Source organism: Buteo buteo, chromosome 6 (assembly GCF_964188355.1).
Source record: "Buteo buteo chromosome 6, bButBut1.hap1.1, whole genome shotgun sequence".
NCBI classification, from domain to species: Eukaryota; Metazoa; Chordata; class Aves; order Accipitriformes; family Accipitridae; genus Buteo; species Buteo buteo.
Window position 1 is genome coordinate 26,084,500 of NC_134176.1, and position 21,607 is coordinate 26,106,106.

General features: G+C 45.9%; 1 protein-coding gene across 1 annotated transcript in view; it reads right to left on the reverse strand.

Annotated features, from left to right (window-relative positions):
• Positions 1 to 19,842, reverse strand: part of IFT43 (intraflagellar transport 43) — a 46,248-nt gene extending 26,406 nt beyond the window's left edge. Inside the window, 5 exon segments of the mRNA XM_075030133.1 lie at positions 3,047 to 3,114; positions 12,553 to 12,582; positions 18,486 to 18,575; positions 19,135 to 19,333; positions 19,335 to 19,842. Of these exon segments, the coding sequence (XP_074886234.1) occupies positions 3,047 to 3,114; positions 12,553 to 12,582; positions 18,486 to 18,575; positions 19,135 to 19,333; positions 19,335 to 19,522 (575 nt within the window). The 5' untranslated portion in view covers positions 19,523 to 19,842.
• Between the last annotated feature and the right edge of the window lie 1,765 nt (positions 19,843 to 21,607).

Below are 21,607 nucleotides of genomic sequence, written 5' to 3' on the forward strand. Positions count from 1 at the left end.
TACTTTGCACCATTTATTTGCTGATTGCAGAGGACCAGTCTGAGGGTTTGCTCAGACACTTACCTGCAGTCCTCATCATTATCCATTATCCATTTGTGTTTTGTAAATACAAAATGGGAGTCCTAGCAATGACAGCTGCTCTACAGAGGTACTGGGAGTCCAAAGTAATCTTTCCATGCTTGATTTTTGAAAACTTATCAGTAAAAGACAGTATTTTGATAGTTCTCAGGAATTTAAATATCTGGCACCGGTAAATGCTATGGGAACTCAGAAAATACTTTATCGTACTTGCACACCATCTGTGTGAATTAATTTCAAAACTAATTACAGGTTGGAAAACCTTAAGGGCCCCCCTCCTCTTCCCATCTTGCAACAGTCTGAGACAGCAGTAGTCTGATGGAAAGAATCAGCAAGATGGTGAGAATATTTCCAAGTTTACCTAGGTATGGCAAGAGCTGGGTAGGTAAGGGACTAAGAGGGGGCAGCAAGGGTAGAAAAACAGAAAACCAGGTTGCAAATTAAATTCTATTCTAACATGTGCCAAATGGAAACAAAAAGAAAAATTTCAAGTGATCATTTCACACTGCTAAGACTCTGAACTAGAAATGCAGCAGAAAAGAGTTTAATTATCCCTACAGAAAAAGCAACAAGTGTGCAGTTGCAACTGACTGCATCTTTCAGAAACAGAACTAAAAGCTTAGACCTCAAATGAGGAGAGAATAAAACATAAACAGCTACAAGATCATTTCACAAGTGGCTGCAGTATCCCATCTGACCCACAATATATTTACACAACACAGAAAATTTAACTGTAGCCACTCTGCTCATCCTTCCTTTCTAAGGAAAAAAAAAAAAAACACAAACCACAGATTTTAATACTGTCAGTTCTGAAAAACAAATTACTTAAAGTAGTACAACTCCCAAGTGTAAGCTCAGTTACACTGGCATAAAAGTGCTTATACCTACATCAGATATATCAATAGAAGCATGTTATTCTAACTACATCTACACTAGTGAAATTGGAGCAAGTTAACTTGATGGGCTTCCAAACTGAGTCAAATTGTTTGAAAAGCTGTGGGGAGATAGAGCCTGAGAAAACAGAAACAACAAAGCTACAGCAACATTGGTATGACATCAGCCAATGACTCAGACTTTTCACATGAAGGCTTTACTCTGGGATATGTCACAAAGACAGCCTTACAGGCCAGAATCTCAGACTTTTTTAAGGGAAAGAAGAGAGATCAGCTTGGGGAGAATACACAGCTGAAGGAAAGAAAAGACGGGGGAACTAGTACAAAATCCTTGTACCTCATGTAACTAAAGGAAGTCAGAACAAACCTCCCCTTCACAAAATTTATTCAATAAAAGCTTGTAATACAAATGAAAAGAATAGTCAGATATAACATGATATCATATGCATGACTGAGCAAGGGGCACATCTTCAACTTATGTCCCATTGTGCAGAGTCTCACAGTTAGAAAGGTCTGCAGCCTTCCCAAATTGTGTCCAACCTCATAGGAGTATTTACTCCAGACACCCACTCTATCTGTAAACCATGCAATTGGGATGCTGAAGAAGCACCACTGACAGCTACTGCTCCAAAGCTATTAGATGAGGCTAATGTCAAACAATGGAAAACATCTTAAACTAGCACATGGCACAGTGGTTACATTAGGAACCTGTACACTGTCCTCCAGGTCACGTTAGGCACAGCCCTGAATAACTGTATTACCTCCAATCCATTCCTTCACCTAGCCAACAATTACATAATATATTTTTCCTAAACAATGCAATTCACCCTTGTTCTCTGCTGTCACATTTCCGTAAAGCTTCTGCTTGGTCCTACAAAGATCCAGGATCATGGGTGGCATTTTTTTACAACCCTGAGGTGGATGCATCTTTGCAATGGCAACTTCTAGCTGCAGCCAGCCCGTGAAAAATAATACCATTATCAGAGTTAAACTGGAGAGGAACAGAAGGACTTCAGGCTGAGATCTTTATTCCTTTGCTTACTCCAGTCTCCAGATTTTCAGCTGATTTATTCTTCAGAGACTAACAAAGTGATAATTTTCCCAGAAAAGTACTGTTTTCCAGAAAGGCTACCCCAGAATATAAACCACTCTTCTCACCTCCCAAGAAATACTGACTATATAACAGGTTTCTGGATGTCCTCTCCCATTCTCAGGATTCCAGGAAAGAACATACGTAACTTTTCCATAAATCAGAGTGCCTCCAAAGTATATGTCCAGGCATATTCACTCTTATTATAGGCTTTAATGTATACCATATACACCACTCCATGGCTGAGCTCTTCAGCTCTGTGACTAGGAACTGTAACACCAGCATAACTTTACAGCTTGAAAAATAACAGATAGCTTGAAATCAAGTCATCTCCTCCCAGTCTGAACTGTCCTTTAGTTTTCATACCCATTCTATTACCATGTCCAGGTACTTCCTTCCTCTTAGGTGTCCTTCATAAGCATCAGGCTTCTCAACCTACACTCTACAATTTGTAGTTTTTTCCTCCCATCTCTTCTCACTGACCATCTCCGTCCATCTTCATTATACCATAACCCCATACACACATAAATATCGACAAATTTCACCTTTACTGTCAAGGCAGACCACTAGATCCTGAACTGTTCATTGCATTCTTGTCAGTGGGGCACTGTCATGTGTCACTGTCCTGGAAAGGACGCAACCAGTCAAATCCCCCTCCTCCCAGCTCCTGCATTTAACATGCTTACTATGTTCTTGACTCCTTCCAGTTACTGTACCAGGTAAGAAATATACTGCCTCTGGCAGACAGTGACATGTACACAGTTCTGAGCCCCACCAGGCCAATTTATAAAAAGCATTAGCCAGTAGAACCAAGCAAGAGCAATACTTCAAGCGGTTTGAAGGCATTACAATGACATTGGAGACACAGGCCATCTACAAGATCCAGAAAAACTGTTCCAATGCCTGTGACAGCAAAGCCCAACTAGTAATGTTCACTTAATCCATGCCTAAGCCCCTCTTAATAAGGAAAGAGGTGAGGACTCACCTGGTAGGTGCCAGTACAGGATCATCTGCCCAGCCTCCTTGCCGGCGTGGGGGTTTAGGTGGTGGACCCTTTAATAAAGAGAAGAGACATGTTACAGCCAGCTCCAGTCCAAGCAGAGTCAAGCCAACTGAGACACCAGGTCCACACATACTAATGTAACACTTTACCAAATGGAGATGGAGAGATAATTTTTAAAATGCTGTTTATTCATAAAATAAAAGGAAGACAAATATTGTAGGACAGGTTTTTAGGGGTCTCTGTAAGCAAAAGATGTGTCACTAATCAGTATCTTGACAAGTTTCAGGTCTGTGTGCCTTTGACTTGTCCAGGACACACAGAACAGTAGCAGACTGATCCACCAAGGATGCCTTCCCCTGGCAAAATACGGCTCACCGGGAACTCATTCATTACTGCTTCCCACATTTGGTATTATCATGTTACATCTTTCCTAGGCTACAAGGCAGCACATTTTAGACATCTTGTTTTAGATGAGGAACTGTTCCTAAAAAGCATCTGCTTTTGTCCACTGCCTAGAACAAGAGGTTAGATGCCAAGTTCAGATACAGCCAGCCATACCAAACACCTCTAAAGCTAGTTGAGATGAATCCCACCACTGCCACCACTGAAATGCTAAAGGGGAAATCATCTGGAGCTTAAAAACTCTCCCTGCTCTTTTCTTGCATTGTCTTGTGTGGCACTCTGCCACACAGCAAGAGAGAACATGAATTCAGCTTGGGGCTTAAGATGGGAATTTTCAAAGAATGGGGTCACGAGTGCCCACAGTGTGACAATTGCCTATTGCCTTTTGCAGTTTTGGGCTTGGTTCCACCTGCCTGAAGCACCTCGTACAGTGCCTTCAGTGTTTTGCATGACAGGCAGTGGTGAAAGCAGAAGGGCAAGGTGAACCCAGTGGATGAATTTCAGTTTATATAGTTCCCAGTTGATGCTGCCCAGTGAGGGAAGATGGGTTACAGGGACCTGTGAAGGGACCATCATGAGAAAGGATGATTGGGTAGAAGATGTCCCAAAACACGGAAAAACGGTAACTGCAAAGGAGCCTAAGCTGGAGCAATGGCGGGGCGGAGGGGGGGGGCGGGGCAGATGGCTCCCACAGCTTTTATTACGAAAGGGAACAAGCTGGGCAACTCCTGAGGATTTTTGACTGGACAGAGAGGACCTTGCGTGTGTGGTAGGGTCAACCCTGAGCCAAAGTCAAATTACCTCTTGCCACAGATGAGGAAGAGGTTGAGCTAACCCCTGATGGTAGGGGTCTCCCATGTTTATTTCTTGAAGCAGAAACATTGTTTGTGAGTGTGGGAAATGAAGAGACCCTGCCAGGGGCAGCCACTGCCTGCTGCAGGGAGGGGGCACGACCCTGCATAGCTCCCTGATAGGAGCAAAAATAGTCATCCTCCAAAAATAAACAGGGAGCAGGAATGAGGCAGGAGCTGCAGTCCCAAAATACCAGCTTTCTTCAGCAAAGGGAGCACAGGAGGGCAGAGGGACAGGCAGGGAGCGTGAAACGCAGGAAACAGCCTCCTTATATGGGCTCATCCGCAGGGGACAGAGCTCAGTCGACTGGAATGACCATGTCACAGAATGTGAAGCCTTCAGGGGCCCAAGTGAATGGAGTTTTCTGATCTTTAAATGATTCCCCCAGATTCTTAAGATGCCAAACCAGAGAAGAGGCTACAGTGCCAAAAAAGGAGCATTTTGAATTCGGTTCTGGACACACCCAGAGCCCAGGAAAAAGGGGAAAAACACACCACATATGGGCGTGCATGCCCACATAAACATCCCTATTCCCATTACACACACCCCTACCTCAAAAACACACTCCCTCCTACACAGATCCTTCCCATGCAAACAACCCTCCTCCCCTCCCACCATCCCTCTGATAGCCAGCAGGCCGTGTTCCCAACACAGCCTCGCAGCTCCTCACAAAGGTGCACGGAGTTACACAAATGTCACCAAAGAACCTGGGCCATAAGGCTGAGGGAAAATGCAGCATTCCAGGGCATTCCAGGCAATGAATCTCCAGGGCATTCCAATGGACCTGCAATTTAATTCCCTCATCATCAAAACTAGGCTTCAGATCAAAGATATCTCAAGTGTGGCACTCCAGATCAGAGGGTGATGAGAATGACTGCCCCAGTCTTTGCACAGGGCACAACTCCATGGCATCTAGGGGTTTGATTCCAATGTCTTGCCAATGTTGTAACATCTTCCCATTGATCATACACACCAGGCAACCCTGAACGTGTCAGACTCTGACAAACACCTCACATATACCTACAGGTCTTTTATTCCTCTTGCAATAAATCAGGTAATTCTTTTTGAACTGCCTACAGGAGCACTAGCAACAGGAAAGTCAATGTTAACTGTCAGCTAAGGATAAATAGCTTTTCTTTGTTAGTTGCCTGGAAAGTGCCATAACAAGGTCACATGCCACATGCACTTTTGTCAAGTAAATAAACTTACCTTCATATACGTTCACATTTCTAAAACCTCAGCATAATTTACAATTGAGAATGCAATGTCGTGCATTGCCATAATATGGTGACAGGTAGGGACGTTGCAGCTGCAAGCAAGAGCTTGAGACAGAAAGTGGGAAGAACGTCAACCCCAGAGGGAGCAGAGCAGAAACAGAGGACATTGGTCTTCTGTAATGGAGTAAATGTGCTCCTGAACACACCTTTGGTGAAAAAGACTGGGGGCTTTAAATGATCAGAACTTGTTGGTACCTATGTGTTATATCTTGGGCAAGATTTTTAGGTATGTTCCCAGATGCAAAGCTAAGATATACACCCAAATGGTTTGGTGTTCAAACACTGAGATGCCACCAGCTCCTGACAACTGTGTTCTCTCTCAGCTCTTGGTGCTCTTTCACTGCATTAACTAATCACTTGCTTGCTGTGGTTTGCTTTTCCACTTAAGTTTTGTCAGTTATTTATCTCCAGAAGATTTCCTCTACCTTTGTTTCTGCAGATAATCCACTTTTTCAAGGAGCGTTGCCATGGTCTGAGCTTTTTATTTTATTGTTTCTCAGAAACTCAGTTCACCATTTTTGTGATGGTACTTTTACAGTATTTCTCAGGCCACATCTCTTACCAACACTTTCATACTACCACCATAATCAGTATTTTATCTCTCCCTTTGAAAAATGACTGGCCTGAATTCCATCTCTCCTGCATTGAAGTAGAAAGTCTACCTTCTTCTTTATCAGTAGTCAGGCCCTTTCTTATCAGACAGATGTAGAATTCTAATTTGGCTTCCCCATTAAGGCAGAAATTTCCAGGCTACTTGTCAGATCATGTCTGCTGTTTTGAAGGTGCTAGTTGGATGTTGCTTCTCTCATGGAAGCAACTACCCTGTGTGCCTCTGGATCCTCAGGGTCCAGCAAAGTTTCTTTTAGGACCTACCACAAAACAAGCATATTATGGACATGTTGGGTCCCTCAGATTCTCAGGCAGGTCTGGAAATATGGATTAATTTACCTTCATCAACATGACAACTCCTTTGAAACAGCGAGCACTCTGTGCAGGGAAGCAGGGACTCAAATGACATTGACAGCATGCAACAGAGGACACACAATCTTCCTGTCATCTAATACATCTCCTAAAATGTGTGGGATCTATGTTCTGCCCAATATACAAACACTGTGAAATTTGATACAGTATGTAGGTGCCTTGCTTTTATCCACTACTGACCATGGAGCAGAAAGAAAGAAGCATGGCCAGTCTCAAGCTTCCTCTTCTCCAGCGAGTTGCCTGAGGCTCCCCTGACTGAGGAAAAGCAAATCTCCACAAACAGGCCTGATGAATTAGTTTTGACTGCTGCCAATTAAGGAGCTGTAAGTCAAATAGCCCCACTGCTTCCAAGCAGCCACATAACACTTACAATCTATACCAATCTCAGAGCACACGTGATATCAGAAAGGGTCAGTTCCCAGACCTATGCAAGCCTCGGCTTTTTGCAAAGAACAACCCATCTCTGCTAGCCCTCTTTATCATGTCCACAGACGGTTCAAGTAGTGCATCTGATTTTAATGAATCCCCTCCAAGGACTTCTGCATATCTGAAATGCCTAGCAGAAAATACTGGATTTCCATTTCATCCACAAACTGTCCTTCTTCATGGTCATTGACCTTCCTTTACTAGGGAAAGTGCTATTGAGACAGAAATAGTTCTTGGGGGCTTCAAATGTTCTCACTCATCTATCACAGCAGGTAATGGAGCAGCTCATATTGTTAAACAGCTATCAAGAATTTCTTCCCTAAAACAGTGGTCAGCTATCTAGTCAGCTTACACGTGCACCTGCTAGGAAAGCTGTCATATTGCATTTGGCACCTTAACCTGTCTCAAGAGTTACTGCTCTCCCCTGCATGAAAACAGTGAAGCAGCACACAACAGTCTGATTCCTTGAGCAAGGGTTTACCAGGCAGAATCCTCTCACAACCCACAGTTATAGTGAAGTGCCCCTCCAGCCCTCCTAGCCATGAACATCTCAAACAGTTTGCTACTACCTTCTGCTACATACTGTCAGACATGTTCTCATCCATCTCTACCACTCCTACAGTTCTTTTGTTGCCTTCAAGTGGGTCCAGGAGCACTCAAAGCATGAAACAAATGTGTGAAAAAGGAAAAGCTTTTAATAAAACTGTTTTTGATGGGATTGTCCCTAATCCACATCAAGGTAGCCAAGCAGGGGGGGTACTACTAGAAAGGCTGGGAAACATGGCTGACTAGAAATGCTATTTCAGTAGTTGTCATCAAAAGGCTAGTAAATAAGCTCAGAAAGCTGAAAGTAACTGCCTTGCTGGCCAGCCACTCGGGGTGCACGGGAGAGAGGCAGCGCAAGGCCTTGGGGAGCTCCAGGCCATGCAGTGCTGGGGCTCACACTGGGGAAGTTGGCCTAATTAGGGAACAAAAGTTCAGCTGCATTTTTGAGATTCCTCCTGGAGAATCTGGCCAACTTCCAGCTGAGCGGTCCCCAGGAACAGGCCGGGAGTCCAGCATTTCTACAAGCAACCAGAAGACCACTGGAAAAAAAGAAGCAATCCTGTAAAATGGAAGCAGGTAAAAAAGCCAGTGCTTCCTTGGATGCTGGTTCCCTTTGGTGAAGGGTGTTTATTAGCAGAATGCAAGAATCCAAACAGATGATAGAAACCCTGGGACGTGGAGGGACAAATTCAGCTCAGCCCAGTACAAACATGCAGACGGAGAGGGCACTCACAGTGTGCAACAACCACAGAGAACCCTCCCAGGTTCTCAGAGATGCCAGTCACTTCAAGAGCTATCTACTGCCAGTCCATCCCACTCTCAACTGCATGCCTAAGAAGGCAAAATCCTGGCAACATGCCATACATAAAATGCAGCTAGCCCCTGGTGAGGGCTCTTCTACAAGCTGAAGATCACAGGCAAGAACAGGATGCTAAACAATGCAGTCAGACTGTAAGGTGTTTGGGATAGGAACTTTTTGTCCCAGTCACACACCAACATTCTCTAGATCTTACTGCAGTGCAAGTTGTAGATACAAAAAGGGCTATAAGGGACTGCATTACAATTATACACAAATTCTTAGGTCAAGAACTCCCTGAACTAGAGTGGCTGGACAGTGCCTAAACGACTGTGATTATTTTTACACATATAAGGTCCCCCAGTAAGGACCAAGCTGAGCGCAGCCAGTGCTGGGCTCCTCAGTCGCACATTTCAAAGTTTCAGCAGATGTGGGGAAGAGCACTTGGGGGGGTTGCTGCCATGCAGATCCAGACCAGACCAGACAATGGTATGAGAGTTTGGAGCTGGGTGCCAACCACTGTGCGAGGGTAAGAACTGGGTCAGGAAAATACCGCTCTGATTAAAGGCCCTGATCATATCAAGCCCCAGGCCATGTCTACACCACAGGTGCAGACACACCTGCAGGCAAGATCCATGTGAGTCAGCTCAAGTCTGGAAACGGTCTAGCTTTAGGTACTTCTGGTAACCAAGCTGGTATCTCCCCAGGTAGATTACAGGTTGCTTCTCACCAGGGGATCTCTGCATCATTCTGAACTATATTTTAGGATGCAAATACACTCAAACCACCCCACTGAACTGGGCAATGTAGCAACTTAAGTCCACAACTGGCTTCACATTTCAGGTACTTAAATTTTTTTTATAGTTGTTCTTCCAACAAAAATTCATTGAAAACAATTGTTCCTGACATGTTGTCTTATCCTAAAAAGCAATAGGCCCCTTTTCCACCCAAATTGTTTTAAAAGCACTGGGAACTAGAACTACAGAAGGACTTGGTTGCTGCCTCTGGAAAGGTCAGATCCTCAAATCCTCTTTCCAATTCTTGCCTTAAAGCACATCATCAGTCAAACTTTGAGTGACATAGAACCACAGAAGTCAGCATCCACCTAGCTAAGAGTCAGAAATCACATGCTCTCCCTGTTTTAGTCCATGAAGGACCTTGAGACTACCAATGGCATGTCTACCAAAGCACAACTAGAGAACAAGGTCCCAGCTGGACTCATTAGGACTAGAACAGATGTCTTCCCGCTCAAATGTTGTGCCTGTCACTTAGAAGTCCTTCCCTGCGGCCCAAAAATTCTTTCAGTTCCACTTGCAAAGCAGAGCAGCTTCAGGAGAAAGGACTGAGTGCCTTCTCAGACCTAGAACAGCTCATAGCTTTGTCATCATATATAATATTCTCTAAGGAGGTAGGAAACATTACTTGATACATCTTTCAGGAGGAGGAAGAGGACAATAAAATCAGTATCTTCCAGGTTGGAAAGGAGATGGTGGGTTTAATCTTTACGTTTATGTATAAAGCACGCAGCTTCAACATTGAAATGAACACCTCCGTCCCTGGAGGTCCCCGAAGGCAAGGAAAAGCCGTACTCCACTACTGAAGACTACAAAACACGGATGGGGATGAGGATCACTCATTGCTAGTGCAGGGACACATGCTCTCAGAGCTCTCAGAATAGGGCCAGAACTCCATGGAAGGACAGGGTTTCAGACACACTGCAGTCCCCAGACACTCTTTACCACCTTAACAGATCCACAGACCCATCCTGAGATTGTCTACATCCAACACAGGCACATAATACAGGCTGTGGCTTTTGCTATGAGGATAAGGCATCTAAACCCCCCTGTGGATCTGTATTTAGGGAATCCCCACAGTTCTTCTGCAAAAAGCTCTAACCCTCCTTTCAGACAGGGACTCAAGCAAACTAGAGGAGGGACTTCTCCAAGGCCTCAAACCAAATCCATGGCAAAGCCAGGAGGAGAACCCAGCAAAATCTTGGCTCACAGCCATGTTCATACTCCTCCTGCCTATCCTGCCTCTGCAAATTAACTGAGATATTAGGATACACCCTTTATAATACCATTGATCAGCCTTACAGCCTTTGGCTAAGTGTCCCAGGCAGCCTTGGAAGGTGCAGCCAAATGAGTGATTCAACTGGCAAAAATTCAGATCCAAGATGAGTGGTTTGCCAGGGGATGCAAAACAAGTCTCAGAGCAGGCAGATGGCTGGAGGGCAGGGCTTCAGCAGGTAGGTTCACATCGCCAGCCCAGCTGGGGCTGTTTGCTAGTATTCAGGCAGCCACAAAGTATCTTCAGTGCTGCAAGAGGCAAGGGACCAAATCCAGGAAGAGTTCAGATTGTAACACTCAGCACAGCCCAAAGGGAGTTCAGGGAAGGGTTACATGAGCCATCAGGGGGACGAAGGAGCCAACTTCGGACAAATGATTCAAGAAGCCAAGTATTTCAGCTTGGCCAGGCAATGACTAAGGGAGGGATATACTGCAACAAGGTTTGGATCGCACTTTATAATATAAAGTTCCAATAATAATTGGTTTGGAAGAGACTTACGATACAATTAACAGAAGTTTGTAAGCATATAGTATTATAAAGTTACAAGCAGCTTACTATCAGTTAGACTTCTCAACACCGAGTTAACCATTTTGTTACCCTTCACGGGCATTTACAAATGGAAAAATACTATAAAGTGTGACTGTGATGCTTAAGAGCATAAGCCTGAATAAAGGGTGCAGGAATTATCCAAACAAGAGGGGTTTCAAAGCAGGGATCATTTCATATGAAGGAAAATCTCCTTGCCAGGCACCATTGCATAACATCCCTGAAGCAACAACAATTGCTCATGTGGAAGAGTCACATCAGTTTAGTTATTTTAATGAAATTTAGCAGCCAGAAGCAAGAAGGCGCCTGTGGCACATGACCAGCCACCACAGACAGACCTTGGGAATCAATGATTTAGGGCACTGTATGGAGGTGGAATTAGTTCCAGTGAAATGACTGTAAGGGCTGGTTCCAGTGCGGGGCGGGGGAAGTTTAGATCAATTACCAGGAAAAATTTCTATTGGGTAACCAGTCCCCAAAACTATACCCATGAGTGGGAGGTCTCTTTGCCTGATAAATGGAAAAGTGCTCTGGGCATAGTCCTGAACCATCCATCACTGATGAATAAACCCAGTGGATCTTTCCTACAATATCATCTCTAGCACTACCAAGAGAAAACTGAGCTAATCTGAATAGTCTTAACTCCTTGTGATGAGCATACCCTTCTGAGGCCAGAATTAATGAGATGGGTGACACGGGTTTCTCTTCTGCACTTTAAATTTCACAAATGAGTCTACTATGCTACCGGTACTGGGCTGGTGCTTTAGCAGAAGCAATTAAGAGTACGGGAGAGGATGCTTTAATTGTCTGACATATACAGTGAGCAACTCTAGCCAGGGAAAATTGGGCAACCCCAATTCCATGGTTAGGAAGATTGCAAGGCAATTAGCCCAAAGACTTTAACAGAAACAGGTACTAGTTCTCAGGTTGTTCTGAACAGCACCACGCTGGCTTCTAATGCCAAATGAATGCTGAGACATATTTTAACTTTGCTGCAGGATGAGGATATACTGCAGGATAAAGGATATGTGTATTCCTTTTCTCTGTATAACAGGAGCCTGGTAAGAAGCACGATGCCATTCTATTAACCACAGATATTAGCATTCCAGTGCTGGTACAATAAAAAGGAAAGACTCATAGAAAATACAAAGGCAGACATCCTTGTTACTACTGGCTGGCCTTCTCCTCTGGGGCACCAGCAAGACTTCCTGAAGACAAGTTTTCATGTTACGGGAGCAAGCTAACCGTACTGGACAGCAAATCTACGCTCAGTCAGGTTTTGTACTCTATTAGCTAATTGCTGCCCTGACTTTTAAATTAAAATAGAGTATCTTTCCAATGGCCACATATACATCCGTGACCTCAGAACAAGATGCAGCAGCTGATAAGAGCAGCTGTTACAAAGACAATAAAAAAACCTCTCAGGAATAGGAACAGAGGATGCAGGAAAGGCACTGCATCTGAGGCAAACTTTGTCCTACTCTCCAATACAAGAGTCCCCTCTTAAGGTAGTCTCCAGACACATGAATAGGTTAGTCCTACTAGTCCCCTTCAGAGAAGCCAGCATCTACCTAGAAAGCCTCTAGTCTTACATGGTCAACCTTTTCCTCAGGGTCTTCATCCTAGAAGGATCAGGAAGGAAAAAGAGAGAAAGAAGTTAAAAGAAAGAACTATGGAAGCCTGCACAAAATAGCTTGAAGATTGACATGAATGGCTGTCCTGCAGCACATGATTTGCAACCTTATTCACTTGAACAAAGTAAAAAGCTGATCCCACCATTGTAAGATTTTTATATCCGCATCCATTTATGCATATATCAGCTGTGATACTATAAAGCAGGTCTGTTTGACTGCAATGGCAGGAAAGTATGCCAACAATCAGACCTTGAAAAGCATACTAAAGAAAAAAAAACCTACAAATGAGAGTGAGAACATACTTACTTCTCCCTATAACATGAGAAAAAACAAATTATTCAGGTGTGTAGGACACTAGAAAGATTCGTATGGATAGGTTCTGCAACCATGCCAGAGACCAGAAATTATGCTGGACCGGTCATACTAGGAGTTATATACTGTAGCAGGTTGCAGCCCTTTTTTCAGGAGCTACTGTTTCTCAAGTCAACCTCAGATCCTTCGCTAGGAGCAGGAGCTGTAGCAGTTAGCATTAAGATAGGCATAGCTGACAACAGTGCTAGCTTTAGTAGATGAACTTTAGCTAACCATATAGCATATAAGGGAGTAGCTTGATTATGGGGTAGATGAGTAACTCAAGGAAAGCAGCCTGTTGTTAATCACTGTGAAAGTTGCACACTGGTTGAGAGCCTTTCTGATGAGCAGACTTCCAGCACCAGCAGTGGCAACAACCAGTTGTTAGGAACCAAATGCAAGAAGGAGGCAATTAGGAACCCAGTAATCTCTACGCTATCCTAGAAATGACAGGGTTCAGAATCACTCAGGGAGAGAATCTAGAGTATCACATGACCCTGCACCAGGAGTACGCACAGGATGGCTGGAAACACTACACTAACCCACCTGATTTTTCTTCTGGACTGCATCATCTCTCCTGTGGAACAGGGAAGCTATGCAATTCATAAATTGCATATAGCTCTGATTAAAGTGGTTTGGTATCTGAGTTCACTTAGTGTCTGTGCTGTCATCTGGTCTTATGGTCTTACCATGACACGAGCAGAGGGAGGCTACATGCAGGTTAGGGCAGCTGGGGTAGAGAAGTGTCCGTATCAGTGAGCAGCATAAATAAAAGCAGATTTGCCCAACTGGTAAAATCTGTTGGAAATGTGTATCTGTCAGCCAGGGACCCACTTGTTCCCACACCCGAGAGCAGAAAGGCTTCTGCGGGGCTGACCATGACCTAAGCTTCTCTAGATGTACGGAGCCCAAGTGGTACAGGACTTGCAGTAGCATGGAAGAAAATCCAGCTGGACAACACATGTTAGAAAAGCATTTAAATAACCACTTCTTTGAGCAATCTTCCACATGGATTTCACTCTCAGCAATTGGTTTGCAGTTGTTTATTCACTTGGGTTAGGTAATGCAGTCCTATTTAAACGATGCCTGGATGTCAGCCTGAAGAATCACTGCCAGGAGTGTTTGTAAGCTGGGTGGGGGAGGTCCAAATAGCTGCTTTGCAAAATCCACCTGTGGGAACATCCTTCCAATATGCAGTGGAGGTGGCCCAAGCTTTTGTCTGTCTACATTAATCTATCCTGAATACGGTTTTTTTCACAGCACAGAAATGCTCACTTTTTAACTGTCACCCAAGAACCACAACTACATAGGCAAGCTTACAAATATCAGGTAGGACAACACGAGAACATACTTTCAGAAGTGAAAGCACAGAGCCTTTCCCCAGGCTTTGATGAAACATGGAGAAGAGAACCAGCATGGAACTTAGATGATCTTGGGGCAAACCCTGATACAAAGCGAGAGTGATCCTGTCCTCCCTGTGTGGAGATATTCTCAACGTAGCCTGGAAAACCCTCATCCTTTAAGCTGACATACTGCCTATTAAAGCAGTCTCCACTCAAAGGATCTACAAAGTGCTGCCAGACAGACACTGACAACATCATATTGAGACTGTAAGAAATAGAAACCAGGGAAGTCTTGAACAAGGTCCTAAGGGAACCCCGTCACTGTAGGATGAAGAGAAAACAGACTATGGAAGCAGGATAACATTACAATATTTTTGCATACCAATTTCTTATGGAACAGCAAATAGTTCACTCTTGCTGAGAGGAGACACAGAAAAGGAAAAATTTGCTGATATATTTTAAAAAAAGCTTTTCCACTCAGCTTTCCAAATCAATCTCCTGAAGAGCTCCAAACCTGGCCAAACAGCTTCTTTTGGTGGATGTCATCAAGCCAGCATTCAGGCTGTTGGATGCAGTGATGTTAGAGTCAGGAAAAAGGTTTGACTTTTATTCTATAAAAGTGTCCAGAAGTCCTGGTAGGATGGGACAGCAAAGATCTTCAACAGATCTCATTATATGATCTGCCCCTCCCATCATACAAATAACATGACCAGCTTGAATATGTCCCATTTTGTCAGAAACTTGACAGCATCAAGATGAGTAAAAAGTAACACATCAAGCCAGGGGATGGGAAAGGCCTCCCAACGGAAAAATGGATACATTACCCCTCTGAAAATGAATGTTTGAAATGCAGAGTTCTGGCATGCAGCAAGCAGATTTATCTCTAGGAATTCCCATTTACGGCATATTCCCCTGGGTGCCCAAGAAGTGCCTGCTGATTTGCCAAGGAGTTCTAAAGGCCACGAACACGCACAGCCATTGTTGCAGGAGGATGCTGACTCTACCAGTTACAGCAAATAATCATGTTCCTTCTTGCCTCATGAAATAATACATAGCTGCAGTGTTGTTTGTTAGTATTTGTACTTCTGAAAAGGCAGGAATGCTCTGCATGTCAGAAGGCAGACTGTGAGCTTTGTGACCCTTAGTGGGCCCTTTGAGAAGACAGAGGTCTAAATTGGAAGGTAATGCAGATACTTCCATGCAGGAATGGGAATTATCAAATAGAGATTTGGGCAGAGGAATTACATATACACCACGGAGATATATACACACAACAGGCACTGAAAAGATACTAAGATATCATACTGTTTTCATAGAGCTTGGGGGAAGTGTATTAGGCTATAAGGCACAAGAGATTGCAGTTGTGCCCTAGGAAACAAGGTTTTAACAACACATTTGTGAGAGCAGACACACAGTTGAGGAGATGGACCATTGTTTGGAGTCTCTTTCAGAAGACAGGGTCTAGGTCAAGGAGAGATCAGCAGTAATCTGATAAGATCTATGCTCCAAGTCAGATGATTTGCCTATTGACTTCAAAACAAAGACCTTTTCCATTATGTTAAATGAGTTGTTCACCCCTCAAAGTGAATTTCCTTCTAAGAAGCCCAAACATTGAAACATGGATAGACAGGTACTTTTCGCTTCCTTCAAGCAAGCTGCTCTGACTGGAAAATACCTCCTGGATGGTTCTCAGTGTCATCAAAAGACCAGTACAATAGCACAAATGGTATGTTCATACCAGAAATTTGAGCTGGGTGGAAACTGGGTGGATCGACATGGAATTAAAAAAAAAAAAAAAGTCAAGGTGAATCTTAAAACAGTTTTAAAACTCTGAGGAACTACTGAGGGCAGAATCACAATCCTGAATATGAAACTGCATCGGAAGGTGTGAATATGGCAAAGGTTTAAGGCAAACCCCTTTGTCTTCAAAATCAGTAATAAGAATTAATCCTCCTATGCTGAAATTAATTACATGGGGCCTCCTCCACTACTGCCAGTTCCAGAAAAAAGTACTGGGTTTTTTTTATTTTGCTTTTCTTTTGGGAAGGTTCCTTGAAAAGGTTTCAAGATGACCAGATGGCTGAATGAGACATCCATTGCAACAGCTGACCCCAGCACTTGGAGGCAAGCCAAGGCCAAGCTTCCAGAAAAGTAAAAGGTGATTGCCAATCTTGGGTGAAGGAAAAAACAATATAACAATATTAGTTCTATTAAATGCTCACTTTGGTATCAAATATGATCATGTTTGAGAAACCTCCAATTCTGGAGCAAAGGAAAAGGCTAAGGATTATTTACAGTGGATTTTGTCTCTTCTCCAGTAGCTCCAAGGTTTTCAGTTAACAGCAACATTTAGCAACAAAGAACTGTCTGAAGGGAGACTATTGACACAAATGGTTCTTCCTGGTGGTTAAGATCCAGTAATAACATATTTGAATCTTGTAAGGCATGGAAGGCCTCACCCTTCTGCTGCTGAAAAGCTCACCGCTTTCAGACACAAGATTGTAACTATTTCTTAGTCCTCTTCAGGGGTGCCCAAGGACTGGAGCCTTTACGATCTCTTCCCAGCTATTGTAATGGCTATAATGTGAGACACACCAAGTACAACTGCAGTAAGTTGCAATCAGTCAGCTGTACCCCTACCTCATGCCCTGGTCCCTTTCTAACCAGGGAATCAGTCCATGAACTAGGATGGCCAGTTCCAGTAAGAGAACAATCTGACAGTGAGCCACCCTAATCTGGAGGCTAACCAACAATTACACCCACTTACACCACCAGCTGGTTTCTTTAAGACTTTCTTTACCTATGAGGCCCATGATTATTTTGGTTTCTTAAATTACGCCTTCTGCAAACTCCCTCACTGAACTCCTATAGCATACCCAGGGAGGGAAGAATGCATAGGTGGGAGATGATTCTCCGTTATGCCTACCAAGAGAAAAGAGAATACTTTCTCCAGAAAAAAAGCCTATTCTAGGAGGTGTTATTGTAAGCTAAGCCATAACAGTGTATTTTCAACAGCATCACAGGGACTCCAAGGAAATATCCCCCCACAAAACCATTTCGGCACAGATAGCTGGGACACAATCTACTCAGTATAATAGGAAAGTTTCGTCATGGCACAGATGACCAAGGAGTAGCCACTCCCAAGACAGAAGGTCCCAGAGCTCTAAGCGCAGTAGCTTGAAGCACAGTTGGTGCCAGGGTGGCCAGCAGGGCAAAGTGGGTTTGCAATTTAAAGAAGCCAAGCATATGTTATGCTGGGGACCATGACTGGCATTGCAAAAAGCTAAGTATCATCTAATTTAAATAAATACCACTGTCAACAAGGTGGAAGTCTGATGACCCTTTTGTCCATCTGAAGGTGTCAGGGAGCAAAACCTGTATGTCATTTCATGACAGGTGCTCCTTCCAGCAGAAGATGCCTGTGGAGAAGCCATGCTAACATCAGAGAGCAAGCTACCGGGTAGAAATTGAGCATTCTGCAGCGCTAAGCAAGAAAGTGAATTGAAAGGGTTCAGATCTCATCTTTCCGGGTATGAGAGGATGTTGCCTCAGTCTCCTGTGAAAGAGGGGTTCCAGACCATCTTCTACGTTTTGAAGATGTACTGACAGAACAGGCTCTGAACAAAAGTTTTTCCTCCAAAGCCAGGTGGGAACTGAGTCTGCATATTATTACCCACAAGACAAAGTCTCAGATGCTGCAAAGCTGGCTCCTAGCATGACCTTTGTAGCCTGTGCATAGAGGAAAGGAAAAAGAGTGTCACTATACAAACTTGATACTGACCATCTCAGATACCGTACTCTGGCACTAGCAAAAGCAAAGCATCTGCTTACCTGTATTCTGTCTTACTACCACAGGTGGTTGCGAAACTGGTCACAAAATTATGTGCCTGCTCATGTTTTAATTCCCTCGGAAGACACGCATGTACAGGAGGGAGAGGACCCAAGCCTGTTTGATGCTATTCTCCGTTCCTCACAGGCGAGAAACCGCTGCCCCAGACACGACCCTGTGTGAAAACTACGCATCGTGCAGAGAGCAACACCAGGAAAGGGACAGGGCAGTCACACGGGTCCCAACTCTAAGGGCAAACTTCAAAGGACAGAGCACACCACGCGGGAAAGAATCTCAGAAGGAACGAAGAATCCTCCACTGGAGACACCAGCAGGATTACAGACAGGTTCTCCTGGCAGGACACCCACCTCTCCAAGAGAAGCAGACGGGGAATTCTTCCTGCTGAGATTTTCATCTGGAAAGAAGTCCTGGCGGGCGCGACGGCCCATCTTTAGTACCTGTAGCGCAGGGGGAAACACAAAGGAGCAGAGGGCGCGCGGTTACTGACAGGAGCTGCTTCGGGGGGGGGGGAACGCCAGCAACGGCTCTGCAGTCACGCTAAGCCCTGCAGCGAGACCCGCTCCCCTAACAACGCAAAAGCGTTACCAGCTGCAGGCGCTAACCCTGCAGCCGCCTCCCAGCCCGCGGCCGCTGCGCGGGTCACGCTCCCTCGATCGCACCGGCGGGCCGCTCAGCCCTTCCTGCTGCACGGTGTCCCACGGCAGCCTAACCCCGCGGCGGTACCCGCGGAAAGCCCGGGCGGGCCTCTCCGGAGGACGGACGACACCGTTTCCCCGCCGCCGCCGTCCGGTGGGGGGCTGCCGCCCCCGCGCCCAGCCCCGAGGCTCCCCGCGGCCGCGCTCGTCCCGCTCGCCCGCGGGCTCAAGCCCCCGGAGCCCCGGCGGCGGAGGGACTGGGGCCCGGCCCGGAGGCGGCCGCTCGCGCCCCGCCGCCGTTAGCGGCCAGCTCGCGCCGCCGGCGGCAGAGCGGCCTGCGCCGCGGCCCGGGCCCGCTCACCCCGGCGACGCCCCCCCGCCGCGGCGCCTCCGCTCGCTCCGGCTCAGCCTCCATCCGCCGCCGCCGCCGCCGCTGCTTCCGGCTGTCTGCCCGCCCCCGCCGCCCCGGCAGCCGCCGCCCCCCGCCCGCGGAGGCCCCCGCCGCCCCGCGGGCCTGCCCCGCGCCGAGTCCGTCCCTCTCGTCGCTGCGGCCGCCCCGGGGCGCCCGACCTCTCCCCCCCGCCCGGCCCCTTCCCCTCCCAGCCCCTGCGGGGCAGCCCCGCTCCCGGCGGCCTGGGCCTGGGGCCGGCGGCGGCCGCCGGCAGGCCGCACGCTTCGTAAAGACCGGCTGGGTGTCGCTGGCAAACAGCCGGCACCGAATCACGGCGCTGGGTGCTCCTGGTAGCCATATAAATACCCGGCCCCGTTAGCAATCTCAAAATCTTGGCCCGACTAACGGTGACAGCGGTGCTGCAATTTCTCTGCGCGGTACGTCATGTAAGTACTCTTTTTATCAGTTTTTAATTTCACGTGCAGCAGGGGCAGGTTAAAAACAGCCTGCCACTCTCTCTTCTCCAGCACTTTGTACACTCTTTTAAGTTCCCACTGAGGCAGATAATCCCAGCCTTGTAGATCTGTCTCCTCATAGCGGGTTTTGCCAAGTCTCCTGATCGCTTCTGATGCTCTTCCCAATTCTCTCTAGCTCTCTAACACCGCTTTCCAGACAGGGCAGCCGGTCCCCAGAGCGCTCGGTGGAGGCAGTCCCGGGGATCGAATAAAAGCGCAATGATCGTTACACGCATGCCTCTCAAGCGTAAGTTGTGCAGAGATTTCCACTGACCTGCATAAAACGACCCCTGGTCCCTTTCTTGGCTGGACAGATGTATAGACTAATTGTAAATAGATCTGGTTTTAGCTCCACATGTTAAATAAACATTCAGTTCTCCAGTGCTTTGTCCGTTTCCTGGTATTTTTCTGGTATCTCTGACATTCCTCACAATCTTCACCCATCCTCATTAGCCTAAATAATTGTCATACCTTAATTCTGCTGCTACAATTAAGAACTGTACCACACAACCAATTTCACTGTTAACACTTTGCCCTGATGAAAATTGACTGTGTAACCCTGAAGTTTTAAGCCTTCCAGGAATACCTTTTACTAAAGGCACCAGATCTCACTGCATACCTGCTTAGCTTTAGTAGAAGCTCATGGCCTGGTTGAAGAGCTTTAAGAAGTCTAAATAAATTGTGTCAAATAATTTTCCTTTTTTCCATTCCTTGCTGACATTTTCGAGTAGTTGTGCTGTGACTGTGATGATCTAAGGATTAAGTGAAATAAGATTTGTGGGCAGAGGTAATAACTTTTTATTAGGCCAACTGATATAGCTGGAAAAAAACATACAAGAAGTGTGTCTGTGCCTGAAAGCTTGTCTGTTTTTTCCAGCTATATCAATTGGTCTAATAAAAGATATTATCTCCCTTTACAAACCTTGACATGTTCAAGGAATTCAGTAAGTGAGATGTGATTTTCCTTTTTTGAAGCCAGGCTGGTTAGGCTCTATGAAATGATGATCTTCCAGATACTTCGTTCTTCTCTTTTAATTACAGATTCAAGTATTCATGAGGGAGAGAGGGCAGTTTTCACCTAGCCCCACGTTTCACCAGCAGGGCCACGGGAATATGGCCCTGCATGCCCACCTCCCATCCATTCCTCAGAACAGCTGCCACAACAGTGCAGCTATGCAGATACCAGGAGATGGAGGGGACAGCAGCCCCCAGGTTGCAGTAGCTACTGCAGGATGTCCGAGTACAAGCGTACATTTGCAGCTGACTTTCTTGATCAGGAAAAGAGCATCCTAAGGGGAGCGTGATAGCATCCAGAGCAACATCTGCTAAAGCAGGATGGCATCCCTGGGGCAGGAGTCTTTGGTTAGGAGTGCATTGCCAGCTGTGGCCCCAAAGAGGTAGCTGGTGGGGTGTTCCTACCGGAGGTAGGGTAGGAACAGTACGGGGAGCCACCCTGGACAGACTGATCATGAAGCAGCAGGACCCGTGGGTTCACTCGTCTGGAACTGACCCCCCCCCCCCCCAAACCCCTCCTTACCATTTCCCTGGGTCCCCATCCCAGACACCACCCCACTAGCACATCCCAGCTCCCCCCCCCCCCCCAAGACACGTTGTGCTTCTTGCTGCCCACACCAGTGACAGGAGTCTCGGGCCGATTGAACGAGGGTGGAGTCCACGTGCGGCAAAGAAAACATTTAAGCACTTGAGGAATTGAGCCTTGCCTCAGAACTTTGACTTCTGACTTCAGAGGTTCTTGATGAGAGAGAAGAGCAGACGTGCAGAAAGAATGAAACCTAAAATCTGTCCCGCCTTGAGTCCCTCTGGTCTCCTGCACTCATCAGAATGGGGGTGGTCACCCACCTGGACACATTTTTGCCTGCTTGGGGAGGGCAACAGGGGAGAAAGAGTTTTCATCCGTCATTTCATGT